This window comes from Eptatretus burgeri, chromosome 17, assembly GCF_056783735.1.
Source record: "Eptatretus burgeri isolate ZD-2024b chromosome 17, Ebu_testis_v1, whole genome shotgun sequence".
Taxonomy (NCBI): domain Eukaryota; kingdom Metazoa; phylum Chordata; class Myxini; order Myxiniformes; family Myxinidae; genus Eptatretus; species Eptatretus burgeri.
Window position 1 is genome coordinate 5758821 of NC_140977.1, and position 14054 is coordinate 5772874.

At 46.0% G+C, this 14054-nt stretch overlaps 2 protein-coding genes across 7 annotated transcripts in view; one reads left to right on the top strand and one right to left on the bottom strand.

Moving 5' to 3' along the window:
• Positions 1 to 11009, top strand: part of LOC147009166 (serine/threonine-protein kinase 25-like) — a 66893-nt gene extending 55884 nt beyond the window's left edge. For all 3 annotated transcript variants that reach the window (XM_085862836.1, XM_085862837.1, XM_085862835.1), the window contains exons 6-11: positions 1489 to 1674; positions 2139 to 2281; positions 4032 to 4164; positions 4399 to 4470; positions 9280 to 9407; positions 9548 to 11009. In XM_085862836.1, the coding sequence (XP_085718962.1) occupies positions 1489 to 1674; positions 2139 to 2281; positions 4032 to 4164; positions 4399 to 4470; positions 9280 to 9407; positions 9548 to 9587 (702 nt within the window). In that variant the 3' untranslated portion in view covers positions 9588 to 11009. The remainder of the gene's footprint in view (positions 1 to 1488; positions 1675 to 2138; positions 2282 to 4031; positions 4165 to 4398; positions 4471 to 9279; positions 9408 to 9547) is intronic.
• The window catches only part of LOC147009167 (FERM, ARHGEF and pleckstrin domain-containing protein 1-like), a 62835-nt gene continuing 58417 nt past the window's right edge, over positions 9637 to 14054 (bottom strand). For all 4 annotated transcript variants that reach the window (XM_085862694.1, XM_085862693.1, XM_085862692.1 and 1 more), the window contains one exon: positions 9637 to 13574. In XM_085862694.1, coding sequence (XP_085718820.1) covers positions 13491 to 13574 — 84 coding nt within the window. In that variant the 3' untranslated portion in view covers positions 9637 to 13490. The remainder of the gene's footprint in view (positions 13575 to 14054) is intronic.

Here is a 14054-nt window from a genome sequence, read left to right on the forward strand (position 1 = left end):
GATAGAGGAGTTAAAGTACTTTCCAAGTTTTCAGATGACAGCAAACCTGGAGGCAAGGTAGAGTGTGGTGATCTGATTGGGGAAAGCGAAGATGTCCTCTCAGCCTGGGCAGAGAACACTCCTTTTCGACCCACGAGTTGTGTTAAAAAGGTAGGGCTCCCTTCGACCTTGTTTGTGTCTGGTGATGTCGTTGCCTTTTGTTAGTTTGTCCAGGCGTCTCCACTTCAAGGCATCTGAATATTCCTGTGCCGATGAGATCACCAGTTTGTTGTGCAAATGTTCATTGACATGTCCTTGATGCATTCCCTTGAACATTCGATCCCAAATGTGAAGCTCATTCACATTGTGGGTTCGCCATGTTTCACGGCACAACCGGCTCGGCATGGAAACCACCCGCGCTTCCCAGGAATCGACGTGCACCAGACAGCAGAGGCCGGGAGTTCGATCGTCGTCGTGTCGGATCCTTGGTGTTGTCACGCACTCTCATCAGTGACTGTGAGAGATTTCTCAATAGTGTGTCTGGGCCGTTGTGGCGACACGTGCTTGACGGTGCGATGACGAGGCAGACGTGCTTTCTGGAACTCGCCTTCCCTGATCGTCGGCCAAGGCCGCGACCGTTACTCATCGTGTAACTTTGTCTAAACCTGATCCGTCTTCTTTCTCCGAAGCCGAAGGTTCGTTTGATTTGCCGCGAGCGCCGCCTTGGCTCTTTGCCCAGAGTTCGGAGGTGTTCGTTCGACGTGTGCATTCACGGTGCTCCTTTAACCTTCACTCTTACACCTTCAAACGTCACTGGAGTTTGTACGGTTGAAGTTTTTTTTTATTTTTTATTTTTTTGCTTTATATATATATATATATATATAGGAATGTGTTCGCATGCGAAGAGTTGTCACATTAAGGTCAGTGATCACGTGGTGCGAAACCTAGACCTTGAGTCCGTCTTGAAGATCATTGCGCCGACCTCATGTCGACGTTCGTATCCGCATCATGAGACGAAGCTCGCTCAGATGTGCTGTCAGTGAATGCAGTGTTAGAGTACCGCACGTTAACACCACTCAGCCCGGTTTCCTACACCATTGCTAATTTGGTTCCAATACTATGCCTCCTCCCCCTCCCCAAACAACCTCCCCACGCCCCCATTTCCTTTTCCCAACAAACTTCATTCCTTCGCTATCTTGTGCTCCGATCCACTCTCTGTGCAAAAAATAGCAAAAGTTTTTTTTATCACAAATTCCTCTCCTCGTCTTCCTGTGTGTACAATGCGTGTGGAGATTGTCTCCGAGGTTACGTACGCTGCTCCGAATCGCTGCGTACTCAACTCAGCCCATTTACATAGATTCTTTTGTTTTTTTATTATTTTTTCTTTGTACATGAAAATGTATCTGATCTCGACTTTTCCCCCACTTCCACCCCGCCATCCACTCCCTTCTCTTCTCCCCTCACCCTCCCAATCCTCCCATTCTCTTCTTCAACCGCACATCCACCAAGGCTGATATCTGGTCGTTGGGCATTACTGCGATTGAGTTGGCCAAAGGAGAACCACCAAACTCCGAGTTGCATCCCATGCGGGTTCTGTTCCTCATTCCCAAGAACAACCCACCCACGCTGGAGGGGAACTACAGTAAAGCTTTTAAGGAGTTTGTGGATGCCTGCTTGAACAAGGACCCGCAGTTTGTAAGTGTGCTTGTGTGTATGCCCGTGCTGTTTGTCTTTATTCCGCCGCTCCCCCCAACCCCCTCTCCCCGGTCCATTGTTGCATACAAACTACTTCCTTTCCCTCTGCTGTCAGGAACTGTGAATACACAATGAAGAATGAGCATGAGCAGTCACGTGTTTTTAACTTTTGACTTTTTGTAAATTGATCCCATGAAGACATCCCAGATGGCTAATCCACCCTATCACCCCCCCCACCCCTCCCTGTCTCTTACTCACAAGCCTTACCCCAACCAACCCCAACCCTAACTCCCCTTGCGATTGCTTTGTAATGAAGCGATTGGTACGAAGAACTGCAAACTGGGAACATCGCTGTTTCTTCAGACGTGTGCAAATTCCCTTCCAGTCATTGCCCCTACCCTCCCTAGACGCCATTGGGGCGAAACTTGAAACTTTACCTGTCATGCTGTTGTGATGCTTCACAGAGGCCGACGGCGAAAGAGCTGGTGAAGCACAAGTTTATCCAACGGTCTGCCAAGAAAACGTCGTACCTCACAGAACTCATCGACCGCTACAACCGCTGGAAGGCCGAGGGTCACGATGACTCGAGTTCGGATGATTCCGACGAGTGAGTGCTCAAGACCCAAGGAGGGTGTTTTGATTTGTTCCCCACCCCCAACCCCCATAACGGGATGTTAGGTGACGCTGCCTTCGTTGATGGTATTTGCTCTTATCCGATCCTTATTTCAGTTTGGAAATTTGAGGATCTGCGTAAAGCGTCCGCAAGTCCTTTCTCTGGAACGGAAGTACCCAAGCCGAGTTTGCCTCCAGATTTTGTTTTTTTTTTCTCAAGCGACGGTGACGTGACTGATGAATAATTGCCTGAACGACCATGGAAGGTGAACTTGGGGTTACAGGCGAGAGGGATGGCCAGTCTGTGAGTGAGACCGTGGCGGCTCGATGCCGGTCTGTCCGGCCGTCCTTGTGGCGGTGTTCTCTGGTGGCGCGGATTTGAAAAATAATTCAGCCGTTGATAAATTTGCGTTGAAATGGACTAATGGTCGTGGGTCCGAGTGTTGGACAATGCTGCCGTTGGCGTTCGCTGGGTTTGATGGATCTGGCATTTGCGCGTCCCCGGGAGTATCGAGACGGATAACTTGTGCTGTTCAAAGTCTGAACAACGTGACGGCGATTCCCACTGCGTGAGGTTTAATCTGGGGAGCGGGTGGAACCCTATCTTTTGTTTGTTGAGATCAAGCACCCTTTCAGACCCCGTCCCTTAAATTGTAAGCTCGATCCGGATGCAATCCAAGTGAATCCTTTGTCTTCTTGATTTATCTAAAATGGGGATTGCCACTCATTATAGCACCTGCCCCTTTACACCTCATCACTCGCTGCCGTCATTTGCCATGACGCTTCTCTCCCCCTCCATGTGTTCCCAGCGATCCCTCCCTTCCGCTGGCAGGTCGCTGTGGAATTCTCACAGCTGTTGAAGCCACTCCTCTTGTAAAGAATGACATTCCACGGTCGTCCTGGTGACCATGTGGAGCCGTTGGAGAAATCTTTACCGTTTGGTTAAATTCTCCCGTTTGTGTGCGCAAGTCGGGCGTAGTAGCACGTGCCTTGCGCAGTTCCCTCGGAGGGTCTCCGGATCGACATGAGGTTCTGGAGTGTGTACGCGGAGTCGACGTTTCCCTTTTTTGTTTGCCAAATCGTCTTGACGATGTGTGCAACTGGAAAAGGGAGCACTTCTTGTGTGCAAGTTTGGCGTTCGTTCACATCCCCCGTGTTCTCGGGCCTCTGGGTCTCTGCGTTTACACAATTATTCCCTTGATGTTATGTTAAAACAATTTGCATCTCACATACTCAAAATGACAACAACCCTTAACCTCCTCTCCCCCACCCACAACCTTTTTTCTTCTTAGTCCCCACCACTACCTCTCCCCCCCCCCCCCGCCCCCCGTAGTGTGATATGTAGAATGCCCTTGATGAGACAATTTCTCCCTTTCATTCGGCCCTCCAGCCGAGGCCAAGTGGCCACACGTGGTGTTTCCTTAAATAGTGATTTGTTTCTCTGTTGCCTTTTGCTTGTTTGCGTGTTGTGTTTGCGTGTACGGTACGGTACGTTGGCTTCTCAGTCTCCATTTCTAGTCGTGTGGTGAGTTTTAAATTATAAAGTGTGGGTACGTGGGGATTCTAGTACTCTTTTGATGCTTTGGTCCCTCGGTGAATCCAACATTTGGTTTATTTTTCAAGACGAGCAGCAACATTGGTTGAAGCAGATGACAGTGTGTTTGAGCCTATTGTACAGTACTGTCGTTTTGCACCACGGCCGCTCGCCCATCCCCACCCTTTTGACTGTCCTTCCCGGATCGCAGGGACAACGAAAACGATGCGGATCGGGATCCCGACTGGAGCTTCACGATCTGCTCCAAAAAGCCCGGAGTCGTGCACAACGGAGCCATCGTACACAAGCCCTCAGAAGGCCCCCATTCTCCACGCACCCTCACCGTAAGACTGCCCTCCAAGCTGTGTGCAAACACGGGTTTAACCGTCGTCGTCGCTGTGCGATCGTTTCATTTCAGAGCACATTAATTGGGCAAACATGAATTGTTTACCGATGGGACATTCGAAGCTATTGGGACAAACCACAGGAATATTGCCACGTTCTAGTGACAGGAAAACGGTCCCTGACGTGCATGATGACGTCGGGCCACCCCTAACACGTGACCTTTTCCGCAACAGCTCGAAGAATCCACGCCAAAACAGCCCAAGTCTCGGTGTTTGTCTACGTTGATCGCTCCGTTGTTCTCCGAGGTGAGGATTGGTGAACCACACATCTGTCATTTACCGTTTTGGTATACGCGATTCACAGGTGGTTGTTCCTTGTTGTTTGAATGTGTGTATACATATATATATATATATATAACCACACTCGCTCACCGAAATATTTCTCGGTGGGCTCGACAGTTGAAATTTTCTGACACCGATGCAACTTGAAGCCACAATTCCAGAAAACAAGAAAAATCACAAAACTTCCTGTAAACATCCATAAACGCCAGTTGGCCGGAGGTGCGTTCCTTCCCCAGTTGGGAGGGGGCAGTACTTGGACTACCCAGATGGTGCGTCACTTTCTCAGGCAGGAGAGGGGCAGAGCCCGGACTGTGGATAAATCACTGAACTGAAAATGCGTGGAATGCTCACGAGCTGTAAAATGTGTAGCCGCCGTGAGCTCGAGATCACGTGACCGGCACCATATCTTGGCCGACGCACGAGAGGAAGGGACGTCCAGCTCGTTTTGAATGCGTCCCAGATTGAAAAAGCCAAATAAACGTTAAAATGCCATTTTGTGCGGCAATAAACTACTCCCCTTAGTTACGGAAGGATTGTGGAAAGACGTTTCACAGGTATTTTTATACGTTCATGAATAGGAATCGTGTAGTTAGCCTCACCTGAGGAGAGGGTATTACATTTGGGTCTGTTTGTTTGTCCGTCTGTCTGTCTGTGGAGAAAAACACGAAAGTTGTCCGGACAAACAATCACTTTTTGGATTGAGACGAAATTTTCACCATAGGTGTGTCATTCAAGTGGAATGTGTTAATCATAATTATGACGTCATAGGTCACATCTGACGGGTGTGGCAGCCATGTTGGAAAAACAAATACTTTGAACCTTTGTAGCTCTGTAGCTATATATATATATATATATATATATATATATATATATATATATATATATATATTTTTTTTTTTGATGATGTCATAGGTGCCTTCATAATGATGTCATAATTGCATATGCAGAATTCTACATCTGATAAGTATGAAAATTTTTGAGGGTCATCTTGGGATAAAATGATCCACATGAAAAATGTTTTTTTTTTTGATGATGTCATCGGTCACGTGATTCGGCAGCCATATTGTTAAAAAAACAAAAAACTACTTTGAAGTGGTTGAACAGATCGAGGTGAAACTTTCCACGTATGACCGTGTATCCATGAGGAGCAAAAGGTTCACACATATGATGTCATTAGTCACATGGTTTGGCAGCCATATTGGATTTAAGAAAATATTAAATAATGTTTTCCCTGGAACCGCTTAATCATTCGACGTGAAACTTCACATTTATGATCTAATAGTGACGGGGAATACATATTTTAAATATCAACTTGATCAGACGCATGGTCTGGCAGCCAGAATTATTTATTTATTTTGATTATGCGTTCTTTTTACTTTTTTTATTTATTGATTATTATTTTTGAATAAGGCTCAATTGGCTGTGTCTGGATGGGTTTGAGAGTAGAGGAGTAGCAGCTGAAATGTGAGTCCTATCCAGGTTCCTCCTGATGACATCGTCTGTGCTTTTTGCTTGTTCGGGTTCCTTCTGATGTCTCCAATGCAGGACTGTACCTATTTGGTCTTCCATTTGAGCTGAATTGAATTTATTTTAATCACATTCTGAATTCAATCGAATAATGAATCGTATAAAAAAAAAACGTCATGGGTCAGGGTCAGGTGCCAATCAAAGCGGGTTTGCATCAAAGCGAGACGTCTTAGTACCCGGTCATTACTGCCGGCAGTTCTTCTTCTTCTTCTTTCGGCTGCTCCCGTTCGGGGTCGCCACAGCGGATCATCCGTATGATCCGCATAGTGATTTGGCACATGTTTTACGCCGGATGCCCTTCCTGACGCAACCCTGGTCGCCTCTTACGACACAGGGATATGGTACACCTAATTTAACCGGGGTATACACCGGCCCAGTACACTGGTACTCATTTCACCGACCTCGGAAGGATGACAGGCTGAGTCAACCCCCTGGTGTATTAATTCAGTGGCCCAACGGGGCTTGAACTCAGGACCTTTTGGATCCCAAGCCGCTGCCCTAACCACTGCGCCAACACCAGGCTCTTCATTACTGCCGGCAGTTATAAAGTGGAAATTCTGGTTGTCTCTTATCAGTTACGTAACACACCAGTTCACAAACACCACACAAAAGAAGTCCTGGCGAGGGTCTGCGATCTCCGATTGCTCTTTTTCTTGTTTTACTCTGAAATGTCACTGCAGTTGTTATCATTTGGCGTTCATCACATGAACCCTGTTCATAAGTCGATTTGTTTGTAGGTCAGGAATTGGTTTATAAGTTTTTTTTTTTTTTTTTTTTTTTAGGATTAACGAGTGTGTTTATGTTAATGGCCACAATTAATCCCACCTTCTCGTCGGGTCGGCCTTGGCCGATGGAAGTTTGACTCGAGTCTTTCACGAATCAGCTGGTGTTCTTCACGCTCGGTTAGGGTTAGGGTTAGGTGTTCTTCACTTCAACCAGTTCTTCATGCTCCCAAATGATCAATATTTGTTCTCAAATTTTATTGTGAACAGGAAAGGATAAAGGAAAGTGTCATAGTTGCCATGATAAGTTTACCGTTGAAAAACGATCGCACACAAGGTGAAAACACCGCGATCGTTTTTCATTCTGAATTTATGCACAAACGCATGACTGAGATCTCCATCGCTCAGCATCTCGTGCTAACCAAGATGGCGCCCGGTAGCTACACCGCAGTCTGTGTGTTGTAAATGGCAGAGAATTCCATGTATTTTCGGTTCAGTCGAAAAACAAAGAGCTCTTACTGCTCTCTCATTCTTAATTTAATTGACTTGTCTTTTTGCAGAATGCAAGCATGACCATTGGTTTATACAGTGCCGACAGAAATCTGATTTTTTAATATATATATATATATATTTTTTACACATTCATTTACACCGTAAGCTACAACTTCCAAGTGAAAAATAAATTTCAGAAAATTAATGAAAAATACAAAACTGGAATATCTTGGTTGGATCATGTGTCCACCCCCCTTGAGTTAATACATGGTGGAAGAACCTTTGATAACAATTACAGCTGTGAGTGCATTGGGATAGGTCTCCACCAACTTTACACACCTTGAGTGGGCAATATTTACCCATTCTCCTGAACTAACCTGTTCAAGCTCAGTCAAGTTGCGTGCAGAACGTGGATGGACAGTAATCTTCAAGTCATGCCACAGATTTTTGATTGGATTTTGGTCGGGGCTCTGACTGAGCCACTCAAGGATATTTATGTTTTTGTTCCTTATCCACTCCAGGGTAGCTTTGGCTGTGTATTTCGGGTCCTTGTCATGCTGAAAGGTGAACTTCCGTCCCAATTTCAGCTTTCTTGCAGAGGGCAGCAGGTTTTCCTCTGGGATTTTTCTTTATTTTGCTTCATCCAATTATCCCTTCTATCCTGACAAGTACCCCAATCCTTGCTGATGACAAACATCCCCATAACATGATTCTGCCACCACAATGCTTCACAGTAGAGATGGTGTTCTTTGGGTGATGCGCTGTGTTGGGTTTGCGTCAAACATAACGTTTTGTATTTGGGCCAAAAAGTTCCATCTTGGTTTCGTCAGACCACAAAACTTATTGCCACGTGGCTTCAGAATCTCCAGAGTGGTTTTTTGCATTCCTCAAAAGGGACTCAAGTTGGGCTTTTTTGAGTAATGGCTTCGTTCTTGCCACCCTGCCGTACAGGCCAGACTTGTGAAATGCTTGGGATATTGTTTTCACCGACACACAGTAACAAATCTTTGCCATAAAGGTGTGCATCTCTTTCAAAGTTGCCATTGGCCTCTTGATGGCCTCTCTGATCAGTCTCCTCCTTGCTTGGTCATACAGTTTGTAGGGATGGCCTGATCGAGGCAGGGTCTTGGTGATATCATATGCCTTCCACTTCTTCATGATTGTCTTGACTGTGCTCCAAGGGATATTCAAGGCCTTTGAAATAGTTATTCCCATCACCTGATCTGTGCCTTTCCACAACTTTATCCTGGAGGTCTTTTGAAAGTTCCTCCGTGCTCATGGTTGAGTGTTTGCTGTGAAATTCACTACCCAGCAGAGGAAACCTGCAAGAACAGCTGATTTTATTCTGAAATAATCAGAATCACGACAATTTAACATAGATGGAGGCCAATTAACTCGGTGTGTGATTTTGAAGGTGATTGGTTACACCTGAGCGAATTTACAATTGCTATTATAAGGGGGGAGGACACTAATCCAACAAAGATATTCTAGTTTTGTATTTTTAATTAATTTTCTGAAATTTGTGCAATTTTTTTTTTTCCACCTGGAAGTTGTGGGTTACGATGTGTAAATATAGGTGGAAAAAGTCTGATTTAATACAATTTAATTCCAGGTTGTAAGGCAACAAAAGTTGAAAATTTTGAAAGAGGGTGTAGAGTGTTGACTCTTGAGGCACTGTGTACACACACCACACACACACACACACACACACACACACACACACACACACACACACACACACACACACACACACACACACACACACACACACACACACACACACACACACACACCACGAGGAGTGGAGGGGTTTTAAGAGAGGGGGTGGAAGAGTTGAAATGGCGTTTTTTTCCATACGCGGGATTCGAATGCCGCCTCATAAGACTTGGGAGATATTCCGCAAATACAATCGAGGAAAACCCACGGTGCAACCTTTGATTGCACTGCTGTTACTTTTACCTGTGCGGTGGCAGCTTCATGGTGGAAATAAACCCCGCTAACCTTGCAATCGTGAACCCATACCCCCTTGCAGCTCAAAGAGAAGCGAGACGACGGTGCTCGTGCCCTGGAGGAACTCGAGAGCGCCTTTGACCTGGCTGAGGAAGCTTCTCCTGGAATTTCAGATAAATTGGTTGCCCAGCTGCTGGAGCGTGTGAGGAGGTCGGTTTGATTTATTCGCTTCGCTGTAAGACTTGAAAAAGTTCAATGCCATGAAATCTTGCTTCATAAACAAAGCATATTCTTCCTCCCATCACAATAATTACAATGTGAACGATTTCCCCCCCAATTTCCCACCCCAGATTTTCCACAGCTTCTCCCAAAGGAACCGTCTCCCCCTGACACCAAGCTCTTGCTTCCTTGAAGCACCCCATGAAATGACCCCACTCTCACCAAACCATTTACCCCTTCCCTTCAGTGACATGGGCACTGTCCTGTATATTCGGTGCACAAATGCTAAGAAAGACACAAAGGGAACCGGTGGCTTGAGCATTTTCACCCTACACTTGTCCGGGGTCGAACGTCGTTTTGGACTTGCGTGTCCAGGGTAAGACGTCCGAGTGGCTCCAAACTAGAGCGGACCGCATTTGAACCGCCCGATGTTTTATTTTACCAAAACTCGTGTAATTACGTAACTTTTTCCCAAACATTCTTTGTCTTATCTCATGAGTTTCAAGTCCACGGTATCTGAACGGCACTCCTTTAAAAATGGATTTTTCTTTGCTCTGCTGGTTAAGAGTCCATATTATCGGGGCCCATGCGTCTGCACGACTGCGGTGACGCATCGATCACCGAGCTATGTTTGCTTCATCATGTTTCCCGGATCAATCCGATCCATATCTCTCTCCACCCCCCCCCCCACTCCCTTTTCCATCCTATAACCCTGTCCCCCTTCTTCCCTTCCTCCCACCCCTCTACCCTGGAACCCTGCCCATGTTATGTTTTTCTTCTCTCGTGTCGCAGTACTTTGATCAAATTGTTTCCTTTGTATATTAGGTTGAATAATTTGAACAAAGTATTGAACTGCAATTGAACTTGCTCTTCCTGGCTTTGAGACATTTGATTCGCCGTCAGTTGCATTGCCATATTCGATATTTGTACTCATGTGTAACATATGGTGTACAGTAATTGGAACGTTTTATTTTGGGGGTTTTATTTTATTTTTTCCTGCTTTTGGGAAGGGGGGGGGTCATGCTGCATGCTTTAGTTATGTAATGGGGTTTTCTTTTTGTTTATTTTGTTTTTTTTTTTTTACTGGGGGTATGTATGAAGACGCGTAGGAGGCTAACCTGTTATTTTAACCAACAGATAGTGTAACTGCAGAGGGAAGCTGGAACCTTGTAGAGTTCGATGAGCTAAATGCACTTTTTATTTTTCCATAACACCCCATCGTTCATCAAATCATCTTGCATGTACAGAACTCTGGCACCAGCACCGATACGCAGACATCTTCATCGAGGACTTATTTGAGGTGACCTTTCGACTTTCTCTTTCTTTGCTTTACGGGAGGGGGGGGGAATGGGGGAATGGCGACGCGAAACGAGCTCACGTGGGGCTGTGAGCCTCGGCGGACGGTCCCGAATTTTGTACGGTGCCGATTCCCGAGCTCCTTGTCGATCGGGAAGTACTTAAGGTCGGTACTGGGGGGAAAAAAAAAGAAAAAAAAAAAGGTTGGGAATCCTGGCCAAATTGCGTAATGTACATTTTAATCTGTATCCAGTTTGATTCTTTACCTGGTACAATAAAAATGATTCTTCTATAAAAGGCACACACGTGCAGCTTTTTTCATCGCTCCTGGTGGAATGTCAACCGTTTCTTCCTCAACATCGAGTACTTGGGCCTGTAAAGCCTTTTCATCTTGATCTTGCGTGCAGCGAACTTGGGAATATTACACGCGTGACGTCGATTTCATCCGAGGACGACGTACTCTGGTTGAAAACTGCTGGCACGGCAGATGTGAAGGTCGGTCCAAAAAGTTGGAATCCAGATTGCCGTCGACTCGCCGTTCATAAGGAAGTCTGTCACGGGGAAATCGCCATCTTGTGGTGAGATAGGTGAAGGCGTCCTGTATTTTAACCGGTCGGACATAACCGATCCTTGGGGACGAAGCTCAATGGAAACTTCGTGGCATCGACGGCCTCTGACCTGGTGTACGTGAAAAACTGGTTTCCACTGTGCACGTACCACCATGCTCAATTTCACGTCACGTACGACATGCAAGGGTTCACGTGGGTTCAAAACCTCAGGCACCAAGACGTGGCTGCACACGTACAGTGTACATGACAAACACGGCCGTGTTCCACCATGCTCGGTACGCTTCACAGAGCTTTCTGTTCTACCTGTACCACCATTCACAAAGCTGTTAGATCATGCTCTGGAACTGTTACAAGCTTCCTCGTGAGAAGGAAATGGAACATTTGTTGTTAAAATTGGAAATCTCACTAGAATCGTCAAATGTCAACATGACGGTTAATCCTCGTTGGAGAAATTATTGACGGTTGGGGGAGGGGGGGAGGGGTGCATTCCCCACCAAGTTTCATCCTCCCTCCGTCCCTCCCTATTGTTTCCCCCCATGCATATATGGTTGAGGCAGTTTATTGATAACATTTGTATAAGTAGCCTGGTGTTGGCTTCATGGTTGGGGTGGCAGCTTGGGATACTAGGGTCCTGAGTTCAAGCCCCGTTGGCCACTGAATTAAAATACACCAGGAGGTTGACTCAGCCTGTCATCCTTCCGAGGTTGGCAAAATGAGCACCAGTGTTACTGGTCAGGGGGGCACTGCATCAGTGGCATAGCCGCGTCCCAACCAATGATGCAACCAGCAGCCACAGGCTGCACTCGATAGAGTTGGCTCAGTGGTTCGGGTGGCTGGCTTGGGATCTTCGGGTCCTGTGTATGCCTCCCATTGTTGTTGAATTAACACCAGTTGGGGTTGACTCAGTGTCCTGTCATCCTTCCGAGGTCAGCGAAACGAGTACCAGTGTACTGGTATAGAGCACAGCATCAGCGGCATACTTGCTCCCCGGCTGCCAAACGCAAGAAGAAGAAGAAGAAGACTTGTAAAGGTTTTGTAAATTTTATTCGACACAAGATCAAACTAAAGTGTTTTACATGTAAAGAACCGTTTTGTTTCCAGTGTAAACATTTTATTTTCTATCTTGACATCTCGTAGCGTTTCACAACAAGCATCCCGCAACCTTCCGCTTCCACTTGCCCTTGTAACGTCTGGCACAACGCAACATGTGAACGCGTTTCCCAGGTCAGGTTGATGTACAGTGTGAGGGACAAATGACACTTCCCAAAGGCGTTCAGATCAAGGTGTCCATCAGGATCTCCATGATGCCCGAAGCCCGTTCCACTCGACGTACGTGAGCCGGGATCGTTTCGATGATGAAAAAGTCATCGTGACTGTTCAGGTACAACTCCAGCATTCTTTTATATCATGGACTTTACCTGTAAGAAAACTCTCTTGAAATGAGAGTCCTACCCCACACCTGGACACAGCGACTCTCAGCAGCTTGCTCATCGATCCATATAAAAGGTGGAAGGTCTCCGATACCCTGATTAAACCCTTCCACGACATTCCAATTCTCACACTTCATTTGTTTTAATTACTCGATCTTTAAGTACCTTTTTATACTTCACTGGATTATTTGTGGTTTCTTCCAGATTATCTACTCGTTCTGCAGGTGTGGATCCAACATTTGAACTTCCGTTTGACAGTGGTCAGAAAACCTGGATCGCTTCATCCTTCACCGTATTTTGGTCATTTTCACTGCTCGCTCACACCGAGTCTTGAAGCAACCAACGGATACGATTGTCCTTGCCACCCATCCTCCGAATTTCAAACCCTTGGATTTTAGTCTGACTCAATTGCTCTAATGCTGCTCCTCGTACCGTGCTGCTCTCATGGATTTATCAAGGTGGAGGGCTGCATCACTTGATTGGTCTTTTTCGTGATTGAGATTAACATCCACACTTTTGCTTCACCTCGAGTCGATCGCTTTCCAGTCGGCAGTAACTTTTGTGAGAAATTTTATAACTTTAATAATTTTGACTCCATCCCGAAATCCCAACTGTGTTGAGGGCATTGAAGATGGATTTTGTGGTGCTGGATGGAAGATTGGGTAGTTGTAGGACCTCACACAACTAACTACCTTGCATATTCTGTTGAAAGTGCAGGTTGTGTTGTTTTCTTTCAAAAAAAATGTGTAAACCTTTACTTGCCCAATAAAGTGACGACCTCAGAAGCATGTTACGAATGCTTGTGACCCAACAAGCTGGTCCGAGTGAGCGGACACGTCACAGACTTGATGACCTCCATCCATCTGCAAGGAGACGATGACCAATTGTCAATATAGAGAGATAAAAGTTATTTTAATCAACACCCATTACAATATTAAACCACGGTCCGAACCAAGGCTCTAGTATAACGCATTCTTTTTTCTTTAACGACCTCACATTCCCACGTTCTTGTGAAGTTGGCTGGGGGAAGTTTTTGGCCCAAATCTTTCACGAACCGACTGGCCACACCTGACGTTCGACGACTTCAGGGCAACAATTTGTTCATGGTGCCAGTGATGTCTCACCTACTCATCATGAAGGACATCATGGAATCTTTAATGTCCACCGGACGCCCAGTTTCAGGTCCATCCGAGGGAACGGCGCACGCACTGATGAATTACCCTCCCTGTGAAACACTATGATGAATGTTTGTAGCGGTGTTGGGAATCAAACCCAGCCCAGACAGCTTGGAGATGAGTGTGCATCCTCGAAGCCATCCCATCAGCCCTGGAGTATTAAGCAAT